General features: G+C 42.4%; 2 protein-coding genes across 8 annotated transcripts in view; both read left to right on the forward strand.

Moving 5' to 3' along the window:
• ldb2a (LIM domain binding 2a) overlaps positions 1-15,586 on the forward strand; it is a 91,109-nt gene extending 75,523 nt beyond the window's left edge. The window contains exons 7-9 of one of the 6 annotated variants that reach the window (XM_052488431.1): positions 533-586; positions 1,390-1,526; positions 13,042-15,586. In XM_052488431.1, the coding sequence (XP_052344391.1) occupies positions 533-586; positions 1,390-1,526; positions 13,042-13,272 (422 nt within the window). In that variant the 3' untranslated portion in view covers positions 13,273-15,586. Of the gene's footprint in view, positions 1-532; positions 587-1,376; positions 1,527-13,041 lie in introns of all 6 variants that reach the window. The other 5 variants (XM_052488432.1, XM_052488429.1, XM_052488430.1 and 2 more) reach the window with 5 other exon arrangements.
• Positions 15,587-17,573: 1,987 nt separating this feature from the next.
• The window catches only part of LOC118363602 (transmembrane anterior posterior transformation protein 1 homolog), a 38,863-nt gene continuing 32,644 nt past the window's right edge, over positions 17,574-23,792 (forward strand). Inside the window, exons 1-2 of one of the 2 annotated variants that reach the window (XM_035744641.2) lie at positions 17,574-17,866; positions 20,264-20,394. In XM_035744641.2, the coding sequence (XP_035600534.1) occupies positions 17,677-17,866; positions 20,264-20,394 (321 nt within the window). In that variant the 5' untranslated portion in view covers positions 17,574-17,676. Of the gene's footprint in view, positions 17,867-18,385; positions 18,616-20,263; positions 20,395-23,792 lie in introns of those variants that run through there. The other variant, XM_035744643.2, reaches the window with a different exon arrangement.

Consider the following 23,792-nt stretch of genomic DNA (forward strand, 5'->3'; position numbering starts at 1 on the left):
AATACTAAAGTATCTCCCTTGGTGTGATTAGTATAAGAACCTCTAGAAATGTATTTCATTTTCAGACATCTTTTTGAAGAGCACAGATGATATATATATATATATATTAATGAGATTGAGAGGAATAACATTATCTTACAAACACTTGGTGAAAATGGCTAAATAAATGTATTAATAAATTATGTTTTTCAGAAACACTATTTTGGAGATATAAGTACTGTTAAGATCTCTACTTAACCTATTTCAATACTTTACACTAGATGAATGATCAAGGACATACATGCTTTTTAATTGCATATTTTATTAATTTATTCATTAAATGTCTAGCTCATAAAAAAAATGACTTTTCATAATTGCAAGTCTTCTACAGTAATAATGTTTAGGCAATATCTTTGTTGCAGGGAATGTACTTTTTTTCTCCTTCATTCTCTCTGTTTTCATTTCTCTCTTTCTCTCTCTCTGTCTGGCATTTAATTACAGAAAATAATTAATCACTTCAATAAAACAAAACTAATTTTGGCTCCGGTTTTAGCTGGACACCCACAGAACTTCAAAACGGAAATATTCCCCACAAATCACAAAAAAGGTACCTTTTCTGTCTTCGTATAGTTTTCAATGGAGATCGAAGTAGTCTAGGGGAGCTGCATTCGATTCTCTCTGAACGGAATGCCATGAAATACATTGTCGTGTACTTTGTGTTTTCGTCATGACTGCTCAACACCGGTGCCGAACGCAAAGACGAAATTTGATGACTGTCGTGTTTCGTTCTACATCACTTGGAAATTGTTTGCTTAAACACCACACTGTGCATCACTACTCCGTGTGGCGATGCACACAGACATACAATCTGACTCACAAAGGCAAATCACAGCAAAACAAAAGATATAAATGGCTACAGAAGCCTGTACAACTACAGATATACTGTAGATACAGTAGGATAAAAGGCGATGTTATCTATCCCAGTTGAGTCATCTTTAATGTGGAGAGGCTATCGAGAACTGTACAACACCAAGGTCATTACGGCATTCACGTTAAGTCAAGCAGCACGGTCTATTGTTGAGCAATTATGCAAATATGACAGGGGTTCTTTCTTACTGGTGCATGTCTTGGGAGATGTTAACGCCTTTTGATTTCACCTCGGATGTTAACAAAGCATGGATCATTTTTGAGTTGTTGAGTATTGTGCGTATTGTGTGTGGTTGTGTGTGTGTTTGAGTATGTATGTCTGTCTGTCTGTCTGTCTGTCTGTGGATGCTTGCATAGGTGTGTGTACATGTCTCCATACACACGTGTGTATACGTCGTGTGTTCTTTATGTGTTACCCCTACCTTGGTATATGCATTATGTTGTCCGCCATGGCTCTTGTTTCCTTTGCTGGTCGTGCCAAAGCTGAGCCAACGAGACAGACAACGACGAAGAGGAGGAAAAGGAAGAACTCTGCCAGCAGCGCCAACAGCAGCGTGGGCAATGCCAACAGTAAGAAGAGAAGCCCTGCCAGCAACTTCAGCCTCTCCAGTCAGGTACCTGTAAGCATCAGCTCTACCGGTTTGGCCCTCTCTTACACCCCTATGCACCACATACAAACCCTTATGCACAACTACTACAGATGCACAGGCAGGAAGACATGTAAATGGAATGCAACAATTCATTTATAGGACTATCAATCTACCGCCATAATATGTTTACTGAAGTATTAATCTGGAATTCGAGAAGTATCTTTGTTGCTTCGTTTACACCCTCTGCTCTGAGGGATGGCGTTATCAACCCGGCGCCCCATGGCTCTGGTCTATCCCGCATTTGCTTCCTCGACATGGCAATAGAACGGGGCCACTCGACACAGTTTGAGGTTAAACACCTACTTAAACCACTGAGTGTTGCACCTCACGCTTCACATCGCTCCGGGGGATAAAGTGCTATTGCGCTTCAGTTGTTTGCACAGGCTATAGTACTCTCTCATTATCACTCACTGGGTTTGCTAGACGTACAGCGTGTACGGACTGTAAGGAGTCATACTGACCGTTTAGTACTGTGGTCCCTCTGGCTGGGGGTGTTTTTAGGAGGGAGGGGGGCAGGGAGACTGGGGAACTGTGAACTCTCTTTGTTTTGGGTTGGGTTGTTCCACACGGTGCTTTGCAGGTCATGCTTTTAAATCCACGGTGTATCTCTCTTTTTTCTCTCTCTTTCTCTCTTTCTCTTTCTTTCTCCATGTATATATTTTCTCTCTCTCACACACACACTCACATAGACACACACCCTCACCAACTCAAGCTCGCCCTCTCTTGCTCCTTCTGGATCTGCCTCGCACTCGCTCTCTCTTCTTCTTTCGCTCTTTCTCACACACACACAGACATACACCTTCTCCAACTAACTCCCTCTCACTCTCTTTCACGCCCCCCTTCTATCTCTTACTCAATCACTCAGACAACCACACATACACAAACATGCGCACCCACACACACAATTGTTTTCTCGGTGGATTGCTGTTTGGCTCAGCGCCATCTCTCATTATCACATATCTGTATACCCCCCCTCTCTCCCTACACCCCAATCATGAAACTCACACTTCCTATGGCTAACGTTGACACGCGTCTTTAAGAGCAGCGGCGGAAACATGCTGGTTACATATGTTGCACGCCAGCTAGCTTTGTCTGAGAAGTTGTTCGTTCGTTGGCTGAGCACAGGCCCTACGTGAGCCCAATGACAATAAGAAGTGGACCCTGGCGAGGAAAGGGAGGGAGGGGGTGAATGGGGGGGGGGAAGTGAGGGGAGGGGTTGTTGTGTTGTTCAACAGTGACCTCTACTGGTTGCTAGGCTGAAATGATATTGAAAACCATGCAGAGTGCTACTATGTGTTTGCTGATGGATTCTTTTGGAACATTCAGGTAGAAATGGATAGCGTAGAACAGATATGATTGCGTGTTAGCTTCATTTGATGAATTGCTATATGCATCCCTCTGAACATTTCACCTCAAGGAATATACCCCTGAAAATAATCCTGAGCCCTTACCTACGCATTCTGTGTTTGCAGATCTTAAAAACCTCTTAAGGATCGAACCCTTTTTTTTTTAAATCACATAAAATGACATACCCAAATCTAACTGCCTGTAGCTCAGGTACCTGGAGCAATGACATGCTTATTCTTGATACTATTTGAAGGAAACACTTTGAAGTGTTTGTGAAATGTGAAATTAATGTAGGAGAATATGACACATTAGATCTGGTAAAATATATTTTTTCATCATCGTTGAAATGCAAGAGAAAGGTCACAATGTACTCTTCCAGGTTAGGCGCAATTTCAATTTTGGCCACTAGATGGCATCAGTGTATGTGCAACGTTTTAGACTGATTCAATGAACCATTGCATTACTATTCAAAATGTTGTATCAAGACTGGCCAAATATGCCTAATTGGTTTATTAATACATTTTCAAGTTCATAACTGTGCACTCTCTTCAAACAATAGCATGGTATTATTTCACTGTAATAGCTACTGTAAATTGGACAGTGCAGTTCGATTAACAATCATTTAAGCTTTCTGCCCATATCAGATATGTCTATGTCCTGGGAAATGTTGTTGTTACTAACAACCTCATGCTAATCACATTAGCCTACGTTAGCTCAACTGTCCCGTGGGGGGGGACACCAATCCCGTAGTTAAGGGACTAGATAGGCTTATGCTGAAGGTCCTGCCCTTCAATAGGCATAGGGGAGCATCCACCATATTGCTTACACCTGTCCAGTTCCTTCAGACCTGCAAACACAGAAGGAGTAGGGGGCCAAGGGGGTCTCATTCCTCAAAAAGGATGCTAATAAAGTAACTGATAATCAGACAATGAGCATTCTTAGCTGTCTTAACAGCCCATTGCTCCATTCAGGGCTAGCTAGACGATAAGTAATGAGATGAGTATATAAAACGTTATTCATTAGATCACAATTAACACTCCCCCCAATCCCAGTCTGACTACCAGCTGTTGTCATTGGTGGTGGGGGGCAGAGGTAGGTTGACAGCCAACTTCACAGGAACAGATGGTGAATTCAAGGCTTGTTGGCAATCAGCATGTTTTGAGCTAATGACTTAATTAGCTATACAAATGAAAAAAATCTGTGTGGATATTGTAATTTAGTCAAAAAGCTCACCTAAATTAATTAGCACGATTTAAGGCGTAGTGGCGGTCGCTAGGGGGGTTTAGAGAGAAGTTTTTGAAAAGAGGCTTGTGTTGCGTCTCGGATAAACAATCTACCCCCCACCCACCCCATACGGAGCCTCTTTGGTGCAGTTATGTATGTGTGTGTCGGTGTTTGTGTGTGTGCGTGCGCATCAGAGGAGGGGAGCGAGAGCTCCCATGCCACGCCGCGTCGACACACATGGGCAGTGAAGCATGTGCTCCATTTAACTGTGCGGCTGCCTTCCGAGATGCAGTGGGAGGTTGTGGGCTGCTGAGGAGAAAGAAGCTTTAGCAGACCAGGGGAGACGAGATGTACAACTCAGCCTTCATAGAACAGCCAACACCGCCCTAACATAGTCCATTTGAACACATATTTATAACTACCGGTAATCAATAATCTAATATTGCTTGAAGTACTGAATTGCATCTCCTAAATACTGTTACTTATTTTTAGACCTGTACATATCAAAATAGAGAGTTAGCATCACCCAATTCCTTCATAGTGCAAATAAAGAATCATCCAAAGAATACAAATCCCTATGTTTTCATCTGTGACCTCAACACAAGGGGTCATCTCCTTGAAATATGTCCTACATGATTACTATTGATTGGTCTGTGAGGGGCGGGAAGGGGAGGATATTCCACTTCATCAGTGGGAGGGGGTTTCATTTGTACAGAGTGCTCAGAGCAGGGTCAACCCTGTACATGCGGGTTCACCGGTTTCACGGTGCTTCGCCATACACACCAGCCATACACACACTCCTGAAAATTCCCCCCATGCACCAACTGTTATTGCAGGAGTGGCAGGGGGTTGTGTCAAAACACACAGCCAAGGGTAATGCTCCGGGCTTTACCCCTTTGGTGAAGCAACACACACACACATCATCAGCAGTTGATGCACACCAGCTTATAAATTAGACGGGTTGGAAGTTGTCGTAGAAATGGATAGAGGACTCACTTGCCACAGAAGACTGTGATAGCATGGGCAGTTTATGGGTTGTAGCATAATGCTCTATACAGGTTTTATCCTAGGTTGGGATTCGATCTGATCAGCGTTGTGTTGTAGCACTTTACATTTAAAGATAACTTCCAATTGAGCAAACATCTGCAGCGTTAACCGTAAATGCAACCTCCGCTAACGTCGGAGAAAATGCCTTTAAAATCTGCATGGCCAGCTGTCTAGCGCGCTGCGCAATGAATTGAATCACAGCCTTAGTAAACATTTTCTTGTAGCTATAATAGAATGGTGTCGCGTCGCGTCGCGTCGCCTTACCAACATATGGTGTCTGGGTTAGAATTAGAAGCTCAGGGGTAGGCTACTTGTGTAGGTTACTGGTCTTGATGAGCCTCAATGTCCTCTCGTGTTTTAGCTTTTGACCATTTTAGGGCCCTTTTGACCCTTAATTGCTTTGGGTGGAATATCATGCATAGAGACACAAATTATTCAGCAACAAGCAGGAACACAGAAAGCCTTAAAGCAGCAATATGTAACTTTTGTGGGCCACCTGATCAAATTCACATAGAAATGTGAGTTATAAGTCTGTCATTCTCATTGAAAGTATGTCTAAGAAGCGGTGGATCTCTTCTATGTGCACTATTTCTATGCTTCCCGTTTTTAAGTTTTGTTTTTGCGTCTTTTACTTTCGGTTTTGTACATCAGCTTCAACAGCTGAAAATACAATAATTTTGGTTATGGACAAGATGTTTCACAGCGGTTTAGATGGTACACTGATTCTTTCTTCACTATACTTGCTTGTTTTGTCACTTAAACAGAAATTTGTCAATCTATTAGAATTTTAGCAAACAGGAAATCCCTGAGCGATTTCTGCATAGTGCACCTTTAAGTGACTAACATCCCAACATGTTTAGGATCATGTATAAAAACTCTGGGCAGGCCATTATTTTGGCTACCATGGCTATGCCCCAATAGGATGAAAATGTTCCCATCCACAGGAAAGAAATGGTCACTGAATGGTTTGATGAGCATGAAAATGATGTAAACCATATGCCATGGCCGTCTCAGTCATGCCATGGCCGTCTCAGTCATGGCATGGACCCGTACAAATCAGCTGGGCTTGACAATCTGGACCCTCTATTTCTGAAACTATCCGCCGCCATTGTCGCAACCCCTATTACCAGCCTGTTCAACCTCTCTTTCATATCGTCTGAGATCCCCAAGGATTGGAAAGCTGCCGCAGTCATCCCCCTCTTCAAAGGGGGAGACACCCTGGACCCAAACTGTTACAGACCTATATCCATCCTGCCCTGCCTATGTAAGGTCCTCGAAAGCCAAGTCAACAAACAGGTCACTGACCATCTCAAATCCCACCGTACCTTCTCCGCTGTGCAATCTGGTTTCCGAGCCGGTCACGGGTGCACCTCTGCCACGCTCAAGGTACTAAACGATATCATAACCGCCACCGATAAAAGACAGTACTGTGCAGCCGTCTTCATCGACCTTGCCTAGGCTTTCGACTCTGTCAATCACCATATTCTTATCGGCAGACTCAGTAGCCTCGGTTTTTCAGATGACTGCCTTGCCTGGTTCACCAATTACTTTGCAGACAGAGTTCAGTGTTTCAAATCGGAGGGATTTGAAACACAGGGTTCTGTGCCACAGAGTTCAGTGCCACAGGGTTCAATCCTCGGGCCGACTCTTTTCTCTGTATATATCAATGATGTTGCTCTTGCTGCGGGCGATTCCCTGATCCACCTCTACGCAGACGACACCATTCTATATACTTCCGGCCCGTCCTTGGACACTGTGCTATCTAACCTCCAAACGAGCTTCAATGCCATACAGCACTCCTTCCGTGGCCTCCAACTGCTCTTAAACGCTAGTAAAACCAAATGCATGCTTTTCAACCGTTCGCTGCCTGCACGCCTGACCAGCATCACCACCCTGGATGGTTCCGACCTTGAATATGTGGACATCTATAAGTACCTAGGTGTCTGGCTAGACTGTAAACTCTCCTTCCAGACTCATATCAAACATCTCCAATCGAAAATCAAATCAAGAGTCGGCTTTCTATTCCGCAACAAAGCCTCCTTCACTCACGCCGCCAAACTTACCCTAGTAAAACTGACTATCCTACCGATCCTCGACTTCGGCGATGTCATCTACAAAATTGCTTTCAACACTCTACTCAGCAAACTGGATGCAGTTCATCACAGTGCCATCCGTTTTGTCACTAAAGCACCTTATACCACCCACCACTGCGACTTGTATGCTCTAGTCGGCTGGCCCTCGCTACATATTCGTCGCCAGACCCACTGGCTCCAGGTCATCTACAAGTCCATGCTAGGTAAAGCTCCGCCTTATCTCAGTTCACTGGTCACGATGGCAACACCCATCCGTAGCACGCGCTCCAGCAGGTGTATCTCACTGATCATCCCTAAAGCCAACACCTCATTTGGCCGCCTTTCGTTCCAGTTCTCTGCTGCCTGTGACTGGAACGAATTGCAAAAATCGCTGAAGTTGGAGACTTTTATCTCCCTCACCAACTTCAAACATCTGCTATCTGAGCAGCTAACCGATGCTGCAGCTGTACATAGTCTATCGGTAAATAGCCCACCCATTTTTACCTACCTCATCCCCATACTGTTTTTATTTATTTACTTTTCTGCTCTTTTGCACACCAATATCTCTACCTGTACATGACCATCTGATCATTTATCACTCCAGTGTTAATCTGCAAAATTGTAATTATTCGCCTACCTCCTCATGCCTTTTGCACACAATGTATATAGACTCCCCTTTTTTTTCTCCTACTGTGTTATTGACTTGTTAATTGTTTACTCCATTACTCTGTGTTGTCTGTTCACACTGCTATGCTTTATCTTGGCCAGGTCGCAGTTGCAAATGAGAACTTGTTCTCAACGAGCCTACCTGGTTAAATAAAGGTGAAATAAAAAAATATATATTTTTTTTAACAGATCTCGACCCAATTGAACACTTATGGGAGATTCTGGAGTCTCGCCTAAGACAGCGTTTTCCAGCAACATCAACAAAACACCAAATTATGACATTTCTTGTGGAAGAAGGATGTTGCATCCCCCCAATAGAAAATGCAAAATGGCATTGACAGAGATGGTCACCTCGCTTCGAGTTCTTAGGAAACGATGCAGTATTTTGTTTTTTAATGTATTACTTCTTACATTGCTACCCCAGGAAATCTTAAGTCTTATTACATACAGCCAGGAAGAAATATTGTATATAAGAACAACATCAACTTACCAACATTACGACCAGGAATACGACTTTCCCGAAGCGGATCCTCTCTTCAGACCACCACCCAGGACAATGGATCTAATCCCAGTAGCTGACCCAAAACAACGGCCCACAGTTCAGCCATCGGTTCAGCCATCGGGCTTCTCCATGAATCGCGCCAACAGAGATAAACACCTCTCTGGGAAGAGGAAGGGCGTGGGTGTATGCTTTATGATTAACGACTCATGGTGTAATCATAACAACATACAGGAACTCAAGTCCTTCTGCTCACCCAAACTAGAATTCCTTACAATCAAATGTCGGCCATTTTACCTACCAAGACAATTCTCGTCAGTTATAGTCACAGCTGTGTACATTCCCCTTCAAGCAGACACCAAGACGGCCCTCAAGGAACTTCACTGGACTCTATGTAAATTGGAAATCCTATATCCTGAGGATACATTTATTGTAGCTGGGGATTTTAACAAAGCAAATTTGAGAACAAAGCTACCTAAATTCTATCAGCATATTGAATTCACTATGCGCAGGGGTAATACTCTCGACCACCACTACTTCCGTGATGCAAACAACAACAATGCAATCTCCCCCGCCCTCCTTCGGCAAATCCGACCATGACGCCATCTTGCTTCTACCATCTCTGAATATGTTCCAACGACTTATACGCTGTCACGGTGAGTGAGTTTATAAAGAAGCGCATGGGAGATGTTGTACCCACTCTGACTAAAACCTACATTAACCAGAAACCGTGGATGGATGGAGGCATTCGTGCAAGACTGAAAGCGCGAACCACCGCATTAAACCATGGAAAGAGGTCTGGAAATATGTCTGAATATAATAGTTATAGTTATTCTCTCTGCAAGGTAATCAAACAAGCAAAATGCCGGTACAGGGGCAGTCATAATTCAAAGGCTCAGACACGAGACATGTGGCAGGTTTTACAGGAAATCACAGACTACAAAAAGAAAACCAGCCACGTCACGCTTCCAGACTCTTTGCCCGCTTTGAGGATAATACAGTGCCACCGTCACGGCTCGCTAACAAGGACATGAGCAGACCAGCTGGCTGGTGTGTTTACGGACATATTCAATCACTCCCTATACCAGTCTGTTGTCCCCACATGCTTCAAGATGGCCACCATTGTTCCTGTACCCAAGAGCACTCACTTCTGTCATCATGAAGTGCTTTGAGAGACTAGTCAAGGATCATATCACCTCCACCTTACCGGCCTCCCTAGACCCACTTCAGTTTGCATACTGCCCCAGCAGGTCCACTGATGACACAATCGCCATCACACTGCACACTTCCCCATCCCCATCTGGACAAAAATAATACCTATGTAAGAATGCTGTTCATTGACTACAGCTCAGCATTCAACACCATAGTACCCTCCAAGCTCATCATCAAGCTGGAGGCCCTGGGTCTAAACCAGGCAGTGAAGGTAGGAAACAACATTTCCACTTCGCTGACCCTCAACACTGGGGCCCCACAAGGGTGCGTGCTCAGCCCTCTCCTGTGCTCCCTGTTCACCCACAACTGCGTGGCCATGCACGCCTCCAACTCAATCATCAAGTTTGCAGATCACACAACAGTTGTGGGCTTGATTACAAACAATGGCAAGACAGCCTACAGGAAGGAGGTGAGGGCAGTCGGAGTGTGGTGTCAGGAAAACAACCTCTCACTCAACGTCAACAAAACAAAGAAGATGATCGTGGACTTCAGGAAACAGCAGAGGGAGCACCCCCCTATCCACATTGAAGGGACAGCAGTGGAGAAGGTGGAAAGTTTTAAGTTCCTCGGCGTACACATCACAGACAAACTGAAATGGTCCACCCACACAGACAGTGTGGTGAAGGCGCAACAAAACCCTGACAAACTTTTACAGATGCACAATCGAGAGCATCCTGTCTAGCTGCATCACAGCCTGGTATGGCAACTGCACTGTCCTCAACCGCAAGGCTCTCCAGAGGGTGGTGCGCAACGCATTACCGGGGGCAAACTATCTGCCCTCCATGACACAAATCAAATCAAATCAAATTTATTTATATAGCCCTTCGTACATCAGCTGATATCTCAAAGTGCTGTACAGAAACCCAGCCTAAAACACCTACAGCACCCGATGTCACAGGAAGGCCAAAAAGATCATCAAGGACAACAACCACCCGAGCCACTGCCTGTTCACACTGCTACTATCCAGAAGGCGAGGCCAGTACAGGTGCATCAAAGCTGGGACCGAGAGATTGAAAAACAGCTTCTATCTCAAGGCCATCACACTGCTTAACATCAATCACTAACTCAGAGAGGCTGCTGCCTACATTGAGACCCAATAATTGTCCACTTTAATAAATGGATCACTAGTCACTTTAAACAATGCCACTTTAAATAATGGCACTTTTTAATAACGTTAACATATCTTACATTACTCATATCACATGTACAGTTGAAGTCGGAAGTTGACATACACTTAGGTTGGAGTCATTAAAACTTGTTTTTCAACCACTCAACCACTCCACAAATTTCTTGTTAAAAAACTAGAGTTTTGGCAAGTCAGTTAGGACATCTACTAGTCGGTTGTGTATGACACAATTTTTCCAACAATTGTTTACAGACAGATTATTTCAGTTATAATTCACTGTATCACAATTCCAGTGGGTAAGAAGTTTACATACACAAAGTTGACTGTGCCTTTAAACAGCTTGGAAAATTCCAGAAAATTATGTTATGGCTTTAGAAGCTTCTGATAGGCTAATTGACATAATTTGAGTCAATTGGAGGTGTACCTGTGGATGTATTTCAAGGCCTACCTTCAAACTCAGTGCCTCTTTGCTTGACATCACAGGAAAATCAAAATAAATCAGCCAAGACTTCAGAAAGACAATTGTAGACCTCCACAAGTCGGGTTCATTCTTGGGACCAATTTCCAAATGCCTGAAGGTACCACGTTCATCGGTACAAACAATAGTACGCAAGTATAAACACCATGGGACCATGCAGCTGTCATACCGCGTTCTGTCTCCTACAGATGAACGTAATTTGCTGCAAAAAGTGAAAATCAATCCCAGAACAACAGCAAAGGACCTTGTGAAGATGCTGGAGGAAACAGGTACAAAAGTATCGATATCCACAGTAAAACGAGTCCAATATCGACATAACCTGAAAGGCCGGTCAGCAAGGAAAAATAAGAAGCCACTGCTCCAAAACCGCCATAGAAAACCCAGACTACGTTTTGCAACTGCACATGGGGACAAAGATTGTACTTTTTGGAGAAATGTACTCTGGTTTGATGAAACAAAATATAACTGTTTGTCCATAATGACCATCGTTATGTTTGGAGGAAAAAGGGGGAGGCTTGCAAGCCGAAGAACACCATCCCATCCGTGAAGCACGGGGGTGGCAGCATCATGTTGTAGAGGTGCTTTGCTGCAGGTGGGACTGGTGCACTTCACAAAATAGATGGCATCATGTGAAAGGGAAATTACGTGGATATATTGAAGCAACATCTCAAGACATCAGTCAGGAAGTTAAAGCTTGGTCGCAAATGGGTCTTCCAAATGGACAATGACCCCAAGCATACTTCCAAAGTTGTGGCAATATGGCTTAACTTAGTCAAGGTATTGGAGTGGCCATCACAAAGCCCTGTCCTTAATCTTACAGAAAATGTGTGGGCAGAACTGAAAAAGCATGTGCGAGCAAGGAGGCCCACAAACTTGATTCAGTTACACAAGCTCTGTCAGGAGGAATGTGCCAAAATTCACGAAACTTATTGTAGGAAGGTTGTGGAAGGCTACCCGAAACATTTGACCCAAGTTAAACCATTTCAAGGCAATGCTACCAAATACTAATTGAGTGTATGTAAACTTCTGACCAACTGGGAATGTGATGAAAGAAATAAAAGCTGAAATAAATCATTCTCTCTACTATTATTCTGACATTTCACATTCTTAAAATAAAGTGGTGATCCTAACTGTCAGGGAATTTTTATGAGGATTAAATGTCAGCAATTGTGAAAAACTGATTTCAAATGTATTTGGCTACGGTGTATGTAAACTTCCGACTTCTGTATTTTATACCATCTTTTGCACCTTACCAATGCCGCTCAGACATCGCTCATCCATATACTTAGATGTACATATTCTCATTCATCCCTTTAGATTTGTGTGTATTATATAGTTGTTGGGGAATTGTTGGATTACTTGTTAGATATTACTGCACTGTCAGAACTAGTAGCACAAGTATTTCGCTACACTCGCATTCAAATCTGCTAACCATGTGTATGTGATCAATACAATTTGATTTGATTTAGAGTTCCAGACATTTGTAGAATCTATGCCAAGGTGCATTGAAGCTGTTCTGGCTCGTGGTGGCCCAAAGCCTTATTAAGACACTTTATGTTGGTGTTTCCTTTATTTTGGCAGTTACCTGTACATTTCATGTAGTTATCGACATGATTTGTGAAAGATTTAGAGTTAGTATAACATGCAGATCACACCATAAAATGTACATGATCAATATAGTATAATCAATATATATATGTATCACATAACATCTCTCAGAATTCAATACGTCTCACACATGCAACAATGTGTATCTTAAAATGTCTGACCTTTAACCTGACATTAACCTTTGACCTCTCTCATTTGTCTTCCAGGATGTAATGGTGGTGGGCGAGCCCACCCTGATGGGCGGGGAGTTCGGGGACGAGGACGAGCGTCTAATCACGCGTCTGGAGAACACGCAGTACGATGCCACCAATGGATTGGACGACGAGGATGACTTCAACGGCTCGCCCGCGCTCGGCAATAACAGCCCATGGGGCAGCAAGCCGCCCAACAGCCAGGACAGCAAGGCCGAGAGCACAGCGCCGCAGTCGTCACAGTAAAACACACAGAGACCAAGGATACCAAGAGCACAGTCAGTGCCCCAACTCTCATATGTACAATTGGGTGACATTTAACTCCAATGGTTAAATGTCACTATTTTGGACAGTTTCTAATGACACCATGTTGCCCTCACAGTAAAACACAGAGGGAAAATATCTATTTAAAAAACTGTACCTATTTGGCCCACTAGGGCAGCGCCCTCCAAAACCTCAAATCGTACTGAATTGAACCCTGTTGGCAAATGTTTCCACGTCATGGTCAATGGTGTCACTATCACTCATCATGGTCAATCATCTCCACCAAATACCAGAACAATTCTTCTCCGACTTCACTGTAACATCCTGAAGAGAGACTGAGACAGAGAACTGACTGACATTGCACAGCAATATCCATACGATAAAGACTACTTTTCCATCTAAATGCATACAGGTTGTATGCATTGCAATGATGACATAAAACAATACTGGGTTTTCTTTTTTCCGATTTTTCCTAGAATTGCTTTGTTTGGATTTGGTGGGAATTCCCAGTGTTAGGGAAGTTGGGATTGCTCTGGGAATGACACAAGGCCAGTGTCTTCATCTGAATTCTCCTTCATGGACACCTTCTCAGTCCTTGAGCTTTAACTGTAATGGGATTCTGTGGGTGTTGCCCTTTTGACCTTTGACCTGCAGGTTGCGACCCCTCTGGGACAGTTGACAGTAGAAGTCAAAACATAACATCTAAAACAAAATGTCTCTTTTAAGAGCATCAGCCTCAATGAGAACGAACCGGCGAGGTTTTACTCAGCCACCAAACTGCATCCACCACGGCCGAGACGTCGTCGTCTTGAGCATTTGCATCTTTATTGGAAATTAATTTGGCTGTTGGTTTGTTTACGTTGTTGTTGTTTTTTCCGATTTCCAATTAAAAGGAAAGTGACTCTGTTTCACCACTATGGACAGCTTGAAGTGGGAAACGCGTGTTCCAGGATTTCCTTTCCAGAATTACAGCAGTCATCGCCGATTGTTATTTCACCGCAAACCTGTTCGATCGTGTTTGTAGTCTATTGGTGTTCTTTTGCTTCTCCCCAAAATACTTTGCAATCAGATTTGTACGTTGCCAATCAGTATGTAAACTTTGCTGACATACACCAATGCATTAATGTTTTTTTTTTATTATTTTGGAATTTGTCTTTGTTCTTTCCCTTTAATGACTGACCTATTCCAAACTGATATTAAAGTTAAGTTCTAATGCAGTTGTTTTCATCTCAATATCAAATAATTTCTGGGTAATAATTAAGTACCTCATTGTGATTGTTTTAAATGAAAATGTCAAAAGAAAAAAAATTAGCCTCTTAGCAAAAAGCAATTCCTCAAGCAAGAATTTTGAACAGCTTTTACACTAAAAGGGCAACATCATAATATTGTCAATTTCACAGTATTATTCCAACCTCATAGTGTGAAAATATATATACATCTCAGGCACATCACATTTTTGACTGCAATGGGCCTTTAAATCTTTTTCCTGCATGATTTTATTTTTTTTGTTTGATATATGTACCTTTTCGAGTTGATCAGCCATTTTTTGGTGGGGGGGTTCATCCATTTGGGAACACTGTTACAAGGTTTGTAGCTCTGCAAATAGAGGTGTGGCATACAACTTTATCCATTTAAGATTAGCCACCATTTTGAAACCATTTTGTACATGGCAGCTGTCTCGCACTATCTTTTTTTTATTTGCATTAGTTTCACATTTCTATAGGGCCTTTCGGATTCTGTTGTCTTGTCCGACAGATTTTTGCAGCTATAAGAAGCTCATTGGTCATTTTGACATGTTTATATCCAGTCAATTAATTAGTGCACAGATCAGATATTAAACTATAATGTTTAAGCAATGTTTAAAATTGTTAACATTTGAAAATGTTCTCAATTTATTCATTGTAGAGATTAAGAAATACATTCATTATTAGCCACAAATCCAGAAAAAAATAACAGCATACTCCAAGGCCCTACAGAATTGCAGTTTGAAAACCCATGTTTTTGAGTTACCAGTTGTTCTTTAATTGACTATTCTTCCTTAAATTCCTCTCCTCATGTTGGATTTTGTTTTAAAATGGCAAGAAGACAACTGTGGATGTCTTTATTATAAGATCCTTTGTGTATTTATTTGTGCATTTGTAAGGAAGCTAACACATTTCTGATGTTGTTTGAACCTGGTATTATTAGAACTCTGCAGAATTTGTACATTATATCGCAGAGATGTTTTGTGTCATATCTGATGTCTGGTATATATGCTTTGCCATTATGTGTGCCAATAAACTGTGCTTACAGATTGGTCCGATTGGGTTATTGCAGACATTGTGTATGGATTACTGTGCATTAACTGCCCTTGCATGTCTGTTTCTCAATTTGTTTTCCTATACCTTTATTCGAGTCTGTCTGTCCTCTTGTCTAGCAATAGGTAGCCAATTTGAAATGATGTTACTACAGCATAACTGTGCTGTGTGCTTATGTATTCCCAATATGACAAATTGGCTAATGTCAGCCACCACTTCTTAGTTTCTTGATCAATATGACGCGTTATTTAGGGTCAGGGGGTCAACAGGTTCATCAATAGACCAATTGCGCGTTTAAGATGTATAGATCCAATTGTTTCTCTTTGAACAGGATTTTAGTCAGCAATGAATCATTCAGGCATCAGGCTACTAAAGGCAGGGAAGCAGCAGCAGGATATCAAGTGTGAAATATTTGAATGGATCTTTTACATCATCTTGTGGTATTGAAAGGACATCTGAATATCCAATTAGATGAATTACATCCAAATATTTGATGTATTATTCACATTATTATTATTCACATTGATGGGATATTGGGATGAAATTATTGACATTTGATTGAAATTATCACCTTATTTCTTTGCAAAAGTCTATGATTATGTGACAAGTCTTTTGGCTAAGGCAAGACATTTAATTGATGTCAGATGAAATATAAATCCCATACCTGTTGTGGATTGTTGTGTCAACAATCGGTGTTGATAATGTTTGTTTCATCAACATTGATACACCCTTCAAATGAGTGGATTCTGCTTTTTCAGCCACACCCATTGATGACAAGTGTATTAAATCGAGCACGCAGCCATGCAATCTCCATAGACAAACATTAGCAGCAGAATGGTCTTACTGAAGAGCTCAGTGACTTTCAACGTGGCACCGTCATAGGATGCCACCTTTCCAAGAAGTCAAATTTCTGCCCTGCTAGAGTTCCCCCGGGCAACTGTAAGTGCTGTTATTGTGAAGTGAAAATGTCTAGGGGCAACAACGGCTCAGCCGTGAAGTGGTAGGCCACACAAGCTCACAGACCGCCAAGTGCTGATGTGCGTAGCGCGTAAATATCGTCTGTCCTCGTTTGCAACACTCACTATCAACTTCTGCCTCTGCAAGCAACATTCATCGGGAGCTTCATGAAATGGGTTTTCATGGCCGAGCAGCTGCACACATGCAATGCCAAGTGTCGGCTGGAGTGGTGTAAAGCTTGCCGCCATTGGACTCTGGAAACGCGTTCTCTGGAGTGATGAATCACGCACACCATCTGGCAGGAGAACGCTACCTGCCTGAATACATAGTGCCAACTGGAAAGTTTGGTGGAGGAGGAATAATGATCTGGGGCAGTTTGTCAGTTTGTCTAAGCCCTTTAGATCCAGTGAAGAGAGATCTTAACACTATAGCATACAATCACATTCTAGATGATTCTGTGCTTCAAACGTTGTGGCAACCGTTTGGGGAAGGCCCTTTGCTGTTTCAGCATGACAATGACCATGTGCACAAAGCGAGGTCCGTAGAGAAATGGTTTATCGAGTTCGGTGTTGAAGAACTTGACTGGCCTACATAGAGCACTGACCTTAACTCCATTGAACACCTTTGGGGTGAATTGGAACGCTGACTATGAGCCAGGCCTATTCGCCCAACATCACTAATGCTCTTGTGGCTGAATGGAAGTCCCTGCATCAATGTTCCAACATCTAGTGGATAGCCTTCCCAGAAGAGTGTAGGCTGTTATAGCAGCAAAGGGGGGGACCAACTCCATATTAATGCCCATGATTTTGGAATGAGATGTTCGACGAGCAGTGTATGTAGTGTATGCTTATTTTAAGTATCAACTCCTTGACAGTTGTGTTGGTCCCATAGAGAAGGATAGAGACCTCTAGTGGCTAAAGGGCTATTGTTGCATTGGCAGCACCATTGAGGGCTTCCACAATTTTAAAGTAGTCAACTCGCTGATTTGGTGGGGATCAATATGGGTTGTAGCCTCAATGGCGCTGCCCATGCTGTCACAAACGCTTTAAAGGCACATGTATAAAGTTGAGTCCTCTATCTATCTCTATGGTTGGTCCATGAACGTTACTATCAACGCGGCTGCAAATTGAAGATGGCGGACTTGTTGGGGACTGTGCCGTCTGCTGAAAAAGAAACCGAAAATAAGGACAAGATGGAGAAACGGCCATGGGATGATATACCAAGGTCAGGGGAAATCGGTAAAACTCCAGATCTGGCGGAAACATTGGGCTTTTACGATATAAATGCTGTCAGACGGGAACAACGTGAACGTGATAACTCAGGTGGGTGTCCCTGGCTCGCGCGCAGGTTTAAACCGTGTCTTTAAGGATCATTTTATCTGATAAACCAAACTCTCTATATGTCTAGAAATAATGCCTTGGAAGCTGACGATCGCATGAAAATCATTGTAAAATACATGTCATAGAAGCTCAACAATTGTTCTATTATTTAGCTATCTTTGGGCTGGCCCACAGTCATTGGGGCTGTCCCGACTGAACGCACAACCAACCAAAGCATGTCATTGGATTTTCGAGCTGTCAGTTTTAATGTCATTGGATTTGCGAGCTGTCAGTTTTAACCGTGTTGTCATGGGAGTTGTTTGTAAAACATTTTTAAAAAAAGAATAATAATAATACATAATTCGCTTTCAGTAAGTCTTTCTCACCTTTTTGTATTAGTAGTATGTGATAATATATTTTAAATGTGTCTAATTTCTAATTCCTTCCACGTTTTAATTCCCGGTAATTTGCGGACACGTGATATCACGAACTGCACCTAGCCAAAGCAAGAGACGTCTAGACTACGTGGAGGAGGCAACAGTGAACTGCAGTAGCATTAGTTAGCTATGCTATTTACTTAGCACGGTTTAATGTTAATGCTAACGTTACCTGTCATGCCAATGTGTGTCAAGGAAGAGGAAAAGTCATCATCGCACTAACAGTCAAAATAGACAGTTATTTATGTATATATAACAAAAAATTTGATTTCAAACCGACTAGAAAATATTTCAAGACAGTACGTTCATTTCGGGGTAAAGTCCTTAGCACCTTTGAACAGTTTCGAATTATTGATAAATTATGCTGTTATTTAAAAGTGCAGCATTGGTTGTGTACTTTACTTCATAACTTCCTAACCTACTCATTCCAGGATTAATCTTTATTTTTACTATTTTCCGCATTGTAGAATAATAGTGAAGATATCAAAACTATGAAATAACATATGAAAGCATGTAGTAAGCAAAAAAGTGTTAAACAAATCAAAATCAGCTTTGCACACTTTGGCATTCTCTCAACCAGCTTCTTGAGGTAGTCACCTGGAATGCATTCAATAAACAGGTGTGCCTTGTTAAGTTAATTTGTGGAATGTATTTCCTTCTTAATGCGTTTGAGCCAATCAGTTGTGTTGTGACAATGTAGGGGTGGTATACAAAAGATAGCCCAATTTAGTAAAAGCAAGTCCATATTATGGCAAGAACAGACAAAATAAGCAAAGAGAAAAGACAGTCCATCATTACTTTAAGACATGAAGGTCAGTCAATCCGAACTTTGAAAGTTTCTTTTAAGCGCAGTCGCAAAAACCATCAAGCGCTATGATGAAACTGGCTCTCATGAGGACCGCTACAGGAAAGGATGACCCAGAGTTACTTCTGCTGCAGAGGATAAGTTAATTCGAGTTACCAGTCTCAGAAATAAATGCTTCACAGAGTTCAAGTAACAGAGACATCTCAACATCAACTGTTCAGACGAGACTGCGTGAATCAAATAAACCACTACTAAAGGACACGAATAAGAAGAGACTTGCATGGGCCAAGAAACACGAGCAATGGACAATAGACTGGTGGGAATCTGTCCTTTGGGCTGAAGTCCAAATGTGAGATTTTTGGTTCCAACCTCCACGTTTTTGTCAGACAGAGAGTATGTGATTGGATGATCTCCGCATGTGTGGTTTCTACCATGAAGCATGGAGGAGGAGGTGTGATAGTGTGGGGGTCCTTTTCTGGTGACACTGATTTATTTAGAATTCAAGGCAGACTTAACCAGCATGGCTACCACAACATTCTGCAGCGATACGCCATCCCATCTGGTTTTTGCATAGTGGGACTATCATTTGTTTTTCAACAGGACAATGACCCAAAACACACCTCCAGGCTGTGTAAGGGCAATTTAACCAAGAAGGAGAGTGATGGAGTGCCGCATCAGGTGACCTGGCCTCCACAATCACCCGACCTCAACCCAACTGAGATGAGTTGGACTGCAGAGTGAAGGAAAAGCAGCCAACAAGTGCTCAGCATATGTGGGAACTCCTTCAAGACTGTTGAAATAGCATTCCAGGTGAAGCTGGTTGAGGAAGGCCAAGAGTGCAAAGCTGTCATCAAGGCAAAGGGTGGCTACTTTTGAAAAATCTAAAATATATTTTGGTTACTACATGATTCCATATGTGTCATTTCATAGTTTTGATGTCTTCACTAATATGTGACAATGTAGAAAATGGTACAAATAAAGAAAAACCCTTGAATGAGTAGGTGTGTCCAAACTTTTGACTGGTACTGTGTATTTTGGCCATTATGTTGATAACCATGCATACACACAGCTGTCTTACCAAAATACAGTAATGTAAACTGGAGAGACAATAGCCCTGTTGTAAACACAGCGCTAAGTGTTGTCATAATGTTATTCCAGATCCGTCGCTGGCTCGCTTCATGTGTGCTGAGCTGACCCGGGGCTACTTCCTGGAGCACAACGAAGCAAAATACACAGAGCGCAGAGAGCGAGTGTACACATGCATGCGCATTCCCAGAGAACTGGAAAAGGTAGGTACAGTACAGACTAGAGGTCGACCGATTAATCGGAATGGCCGATTTAATTAGGGCCAATTTCAAGTTTTCATAACAATCGGAAATCTGTATTTTTGGACACCGATTTTGCCTATTTTTTTTTTTTTTTTTACACCTTTTATTTAATCTTTATTTAACTTGGTAAGTCAGTTAAGAACACGTTCTTATTTTCAATGACGGCCTAGGAACGGTGGGTTAACTGCCTCGTTCAGGGGCAGAACGACAGATTTTCAAGCTTGTCAGCTCGGGGGTTCCAATCTTGCAACCTTACAGTTATCTAGTCCTTGTGCACTCCACAAGGAGACTAACTGCCTGTTATGCGAATGCAGTAAGCCAAGGTAAGTTGCTAGCAAGTATTAAACTTATCTTATAAAAAAACAATCAATCAATCATAATCACTCGTTAACTACACATGCTTGATGATATTACTAGATATTATCTAGCATGTCCTGCGTTGCATATAATCTGACTGAGCATACAAGTATCTGACTGAGCGGTGGTAGGCAGAAGCAGGCGCGTAAACATTAAAAATTGTCGTTGTGTTCCTGGTTCGAGCCCAGGGAGGAGCGAGGAGAGGTACGGAATGCTGTACTGTTACACTGGCAATACTAAAGTGCCTATAAGAACATCCAATAGTCAAAGGTTAATGAAATACAAATGGTATAGAGAGAAATAGTCCTATAATTCCAAAAATAACTACAACCTAAAACTTCTTACCTGGGAATATTGAAGACTCATGTTAAAAGGAACCACCAGCTTTCATATGTTCTCATGTTCTGAGCAAGGAACTTAAACGTTTGCTTTCTGACATGGTACATATTGCACTTTTACTTCTCCAACACTTTGTATTTGCATTATTTAAACCAAATTTAACATGTTTCATTATTTATTTGAGGCTAAATTGATTTTATTGATGTATTATATTAAGTTAAAATAAGTGTTCATTCAATATTGTTGTAATACATTTTTAAAAATCGTCCGATTAATTGGTATCAGCTTTTTTGGTCCTCCAATAATCGGTATCGGCGTTGAAAAATCATAATCGGTCGACCTCTAGTAGAGACCCCCTTGACTTTTTTTCACACCATTGTTTGACGCACTAACCATGAATGTTTAAAATTGAACTTGTCTCAGCAGCATGCATATTTGATGCAAAGAGGGTAGAAATTACTAATTCGGTCAATATTAATTACCAAACCAACCAGACAGAACCGGCGCCAGGATAAAGTGACTAAGGGGGCAGTTGAAATCGGTGAGGAGGAACAATTTTGCATTTGAATTATATTAAGTTCTGCTTATATCAATCAAATGTATTTATAAAGCCCTTCTTACATCAGCCGATGTCACAAAGTGCTGTACAGAAACCCAGCCTAAAACACCAAACGGCAAGAAATGCAGGTGTAGAAACACAGTGGCTAGGAAAAAATTCCCTAGAAAGGCCGGAACCTAGGAAGAAACCTAGAGAGGAACCAGGCTATGAGGGGTGGAGATTTTAACAGATGTTCAGAGAGAACCAGTAGGGTCCGATAATAATAATAATCATCATCACAGTGGTTGTAGAGGGTGCAACAGGTCAGCACCTCAGGAGTAAATGTCAGTTGGCTTTTCATAGCCGATCATTCAGAGTATCTCTACCGCACCTGCTGTCTCTAGAGAGTTGAAAACAGCAGGTCTGGGACAAGGTAGCACGTCCGGTAAACAGGTCAGGGTTCCATAGCCGCAGGCAGAACAGTTGAAACTGGAGCAGCAGCACGACCAGGTGGCCAGGGGACAGCAAGGAGTCATCGGGCTAGGTAGTCCTGCGGCATGGTCGCAGGGAATCAGGTCCTGAGAGAGAGGGAGAGCGAGAGACTTAAATTCACACAGAAATACTCCAGATATAACAGACTGACCCTAGCCCCCCGACACAAACTATTGCAGCATAAATACTGGAGGCTGACACTGGAGGGATCGGGAGACACTGTGGCCCGTCTGACGAAACCCCCCAGACAGGGCCAAACAGGCAGACTATAAGCCACCCACTTTGCCAAAGCTAGCCCCCACACCTCTAGAGGGATATCTTCAAGCACCAACTTATTATCCTGAGACAAGGCCGAGTACAGCCCATGAAGATCTCCCCCATGGCACGAACCCAAGGGGAGCGCCAACCCAGACAGGTTGATCACAACAGTGACGCACCCCTCCTAGGGACGTATGGAAGAGCACCAGTTAGCCAGTGACTCAGCTCCCGTAATAGGGTTCGAGGCAGAGAATCCCAGTGGAGAGAGTAGAACCAGCCAGGCAGAGACGGCAAAGGCGGTTCGTTGCTCTAGTGCCTTTCCGTTCACCTTCACACTGTCCTTGAAACAGTCTTGATATGTTCGTCAAAAGAGAGATCAGGGTCCATAGTAACGCCGAGGTCCTTCACAGTTTTATTTGAGACAACTGTATAACCATCAAGGTTAATTATCAGATTCAACAGAAGCTCTTTGTTTCTTGGTACCTAGAACTAGCAGCTCTGTTTTGTCCGAGTTTAAAAGTAGAACATTTGCCGCCATCCACTTCCTTATGTCTGAAACACAGGCTTCCAGGGAGGGCAATTTTGGGGCTTCACCATGTTTCATCGAAATATACAGCTGTGTGTCTTCTGCATAGCAGTGAAAGTTAACATTATGTTTCCGAATGACATCACCAAGAGGTAAAATATATAGTGAAAACAATAGTGGTCCTAAAACGGAGCCTTGAAGAACACCAAAATGTACAGTTGACTTGTCAAGAGGACAAACCATCTACAAAGACAAACTAATATCTTTAGACAGATAGGATCAAACCCAGGCCAGAACTTGTCCGTGTAGACCAATTTGGGTTTCCAATCTCTCCAAAAGAATGTGTTTATCGATGGTATCAAAAGCAGCACTAAGGTCTAGGAGCACGAGGACAGATGCAGAGTTTCGGTCTGATGCCATTGAAAGGTAATTTACCACCTTCACAGGTGTAGTCTCAGTGCTATGTTGGGGTCTAAACCCAGACTGAAGCGTTTTGTATACATTGTTTGTCTTCAGAAAGGCAGTGAGTTGCCGCACAACAGCTTTTTCAAAATGTTTTGAGAGGAATGGGAGAGGATTCGTTTTTAAAAATATTTATAGGTCAAGGGTTGGCTTTTTCAAGAGAGGCTTTATTACTGCCACTTTTAGTGCGTTTGCTACACATCCGGTGGACAGGTTTATTATGTTCAACATAGGCGGGCCAAGCATAGGAAGCAGCTCTTTCAGTAGTTTAGTTGGAATAGGGTCCAGCATGCAGCTTGAATGTTTAGAGGCCATGACTATTTTCATCAATGTGTCAAGAGATATAGGATTAAAAAACTTGAGTGTCTCCCTTGATCCTAGGTCCTG

The sequence above is a fragment of the Oncorhynchus keta genome, chromosome 30 (assembly GCF_023373465.1).
Source record: "Oncorhynchus keta strain PuntledgeMale-10-30-2019 chromosome 30, Oket_V2, whole genome shotgun sequence".
Lineage (NCBI taxonomy): Eukaryota > Metazoa > Chordata > Actinopteri > Salmoniformes > Salmonidae > Oncorhynchus > Oncorhynchus keta.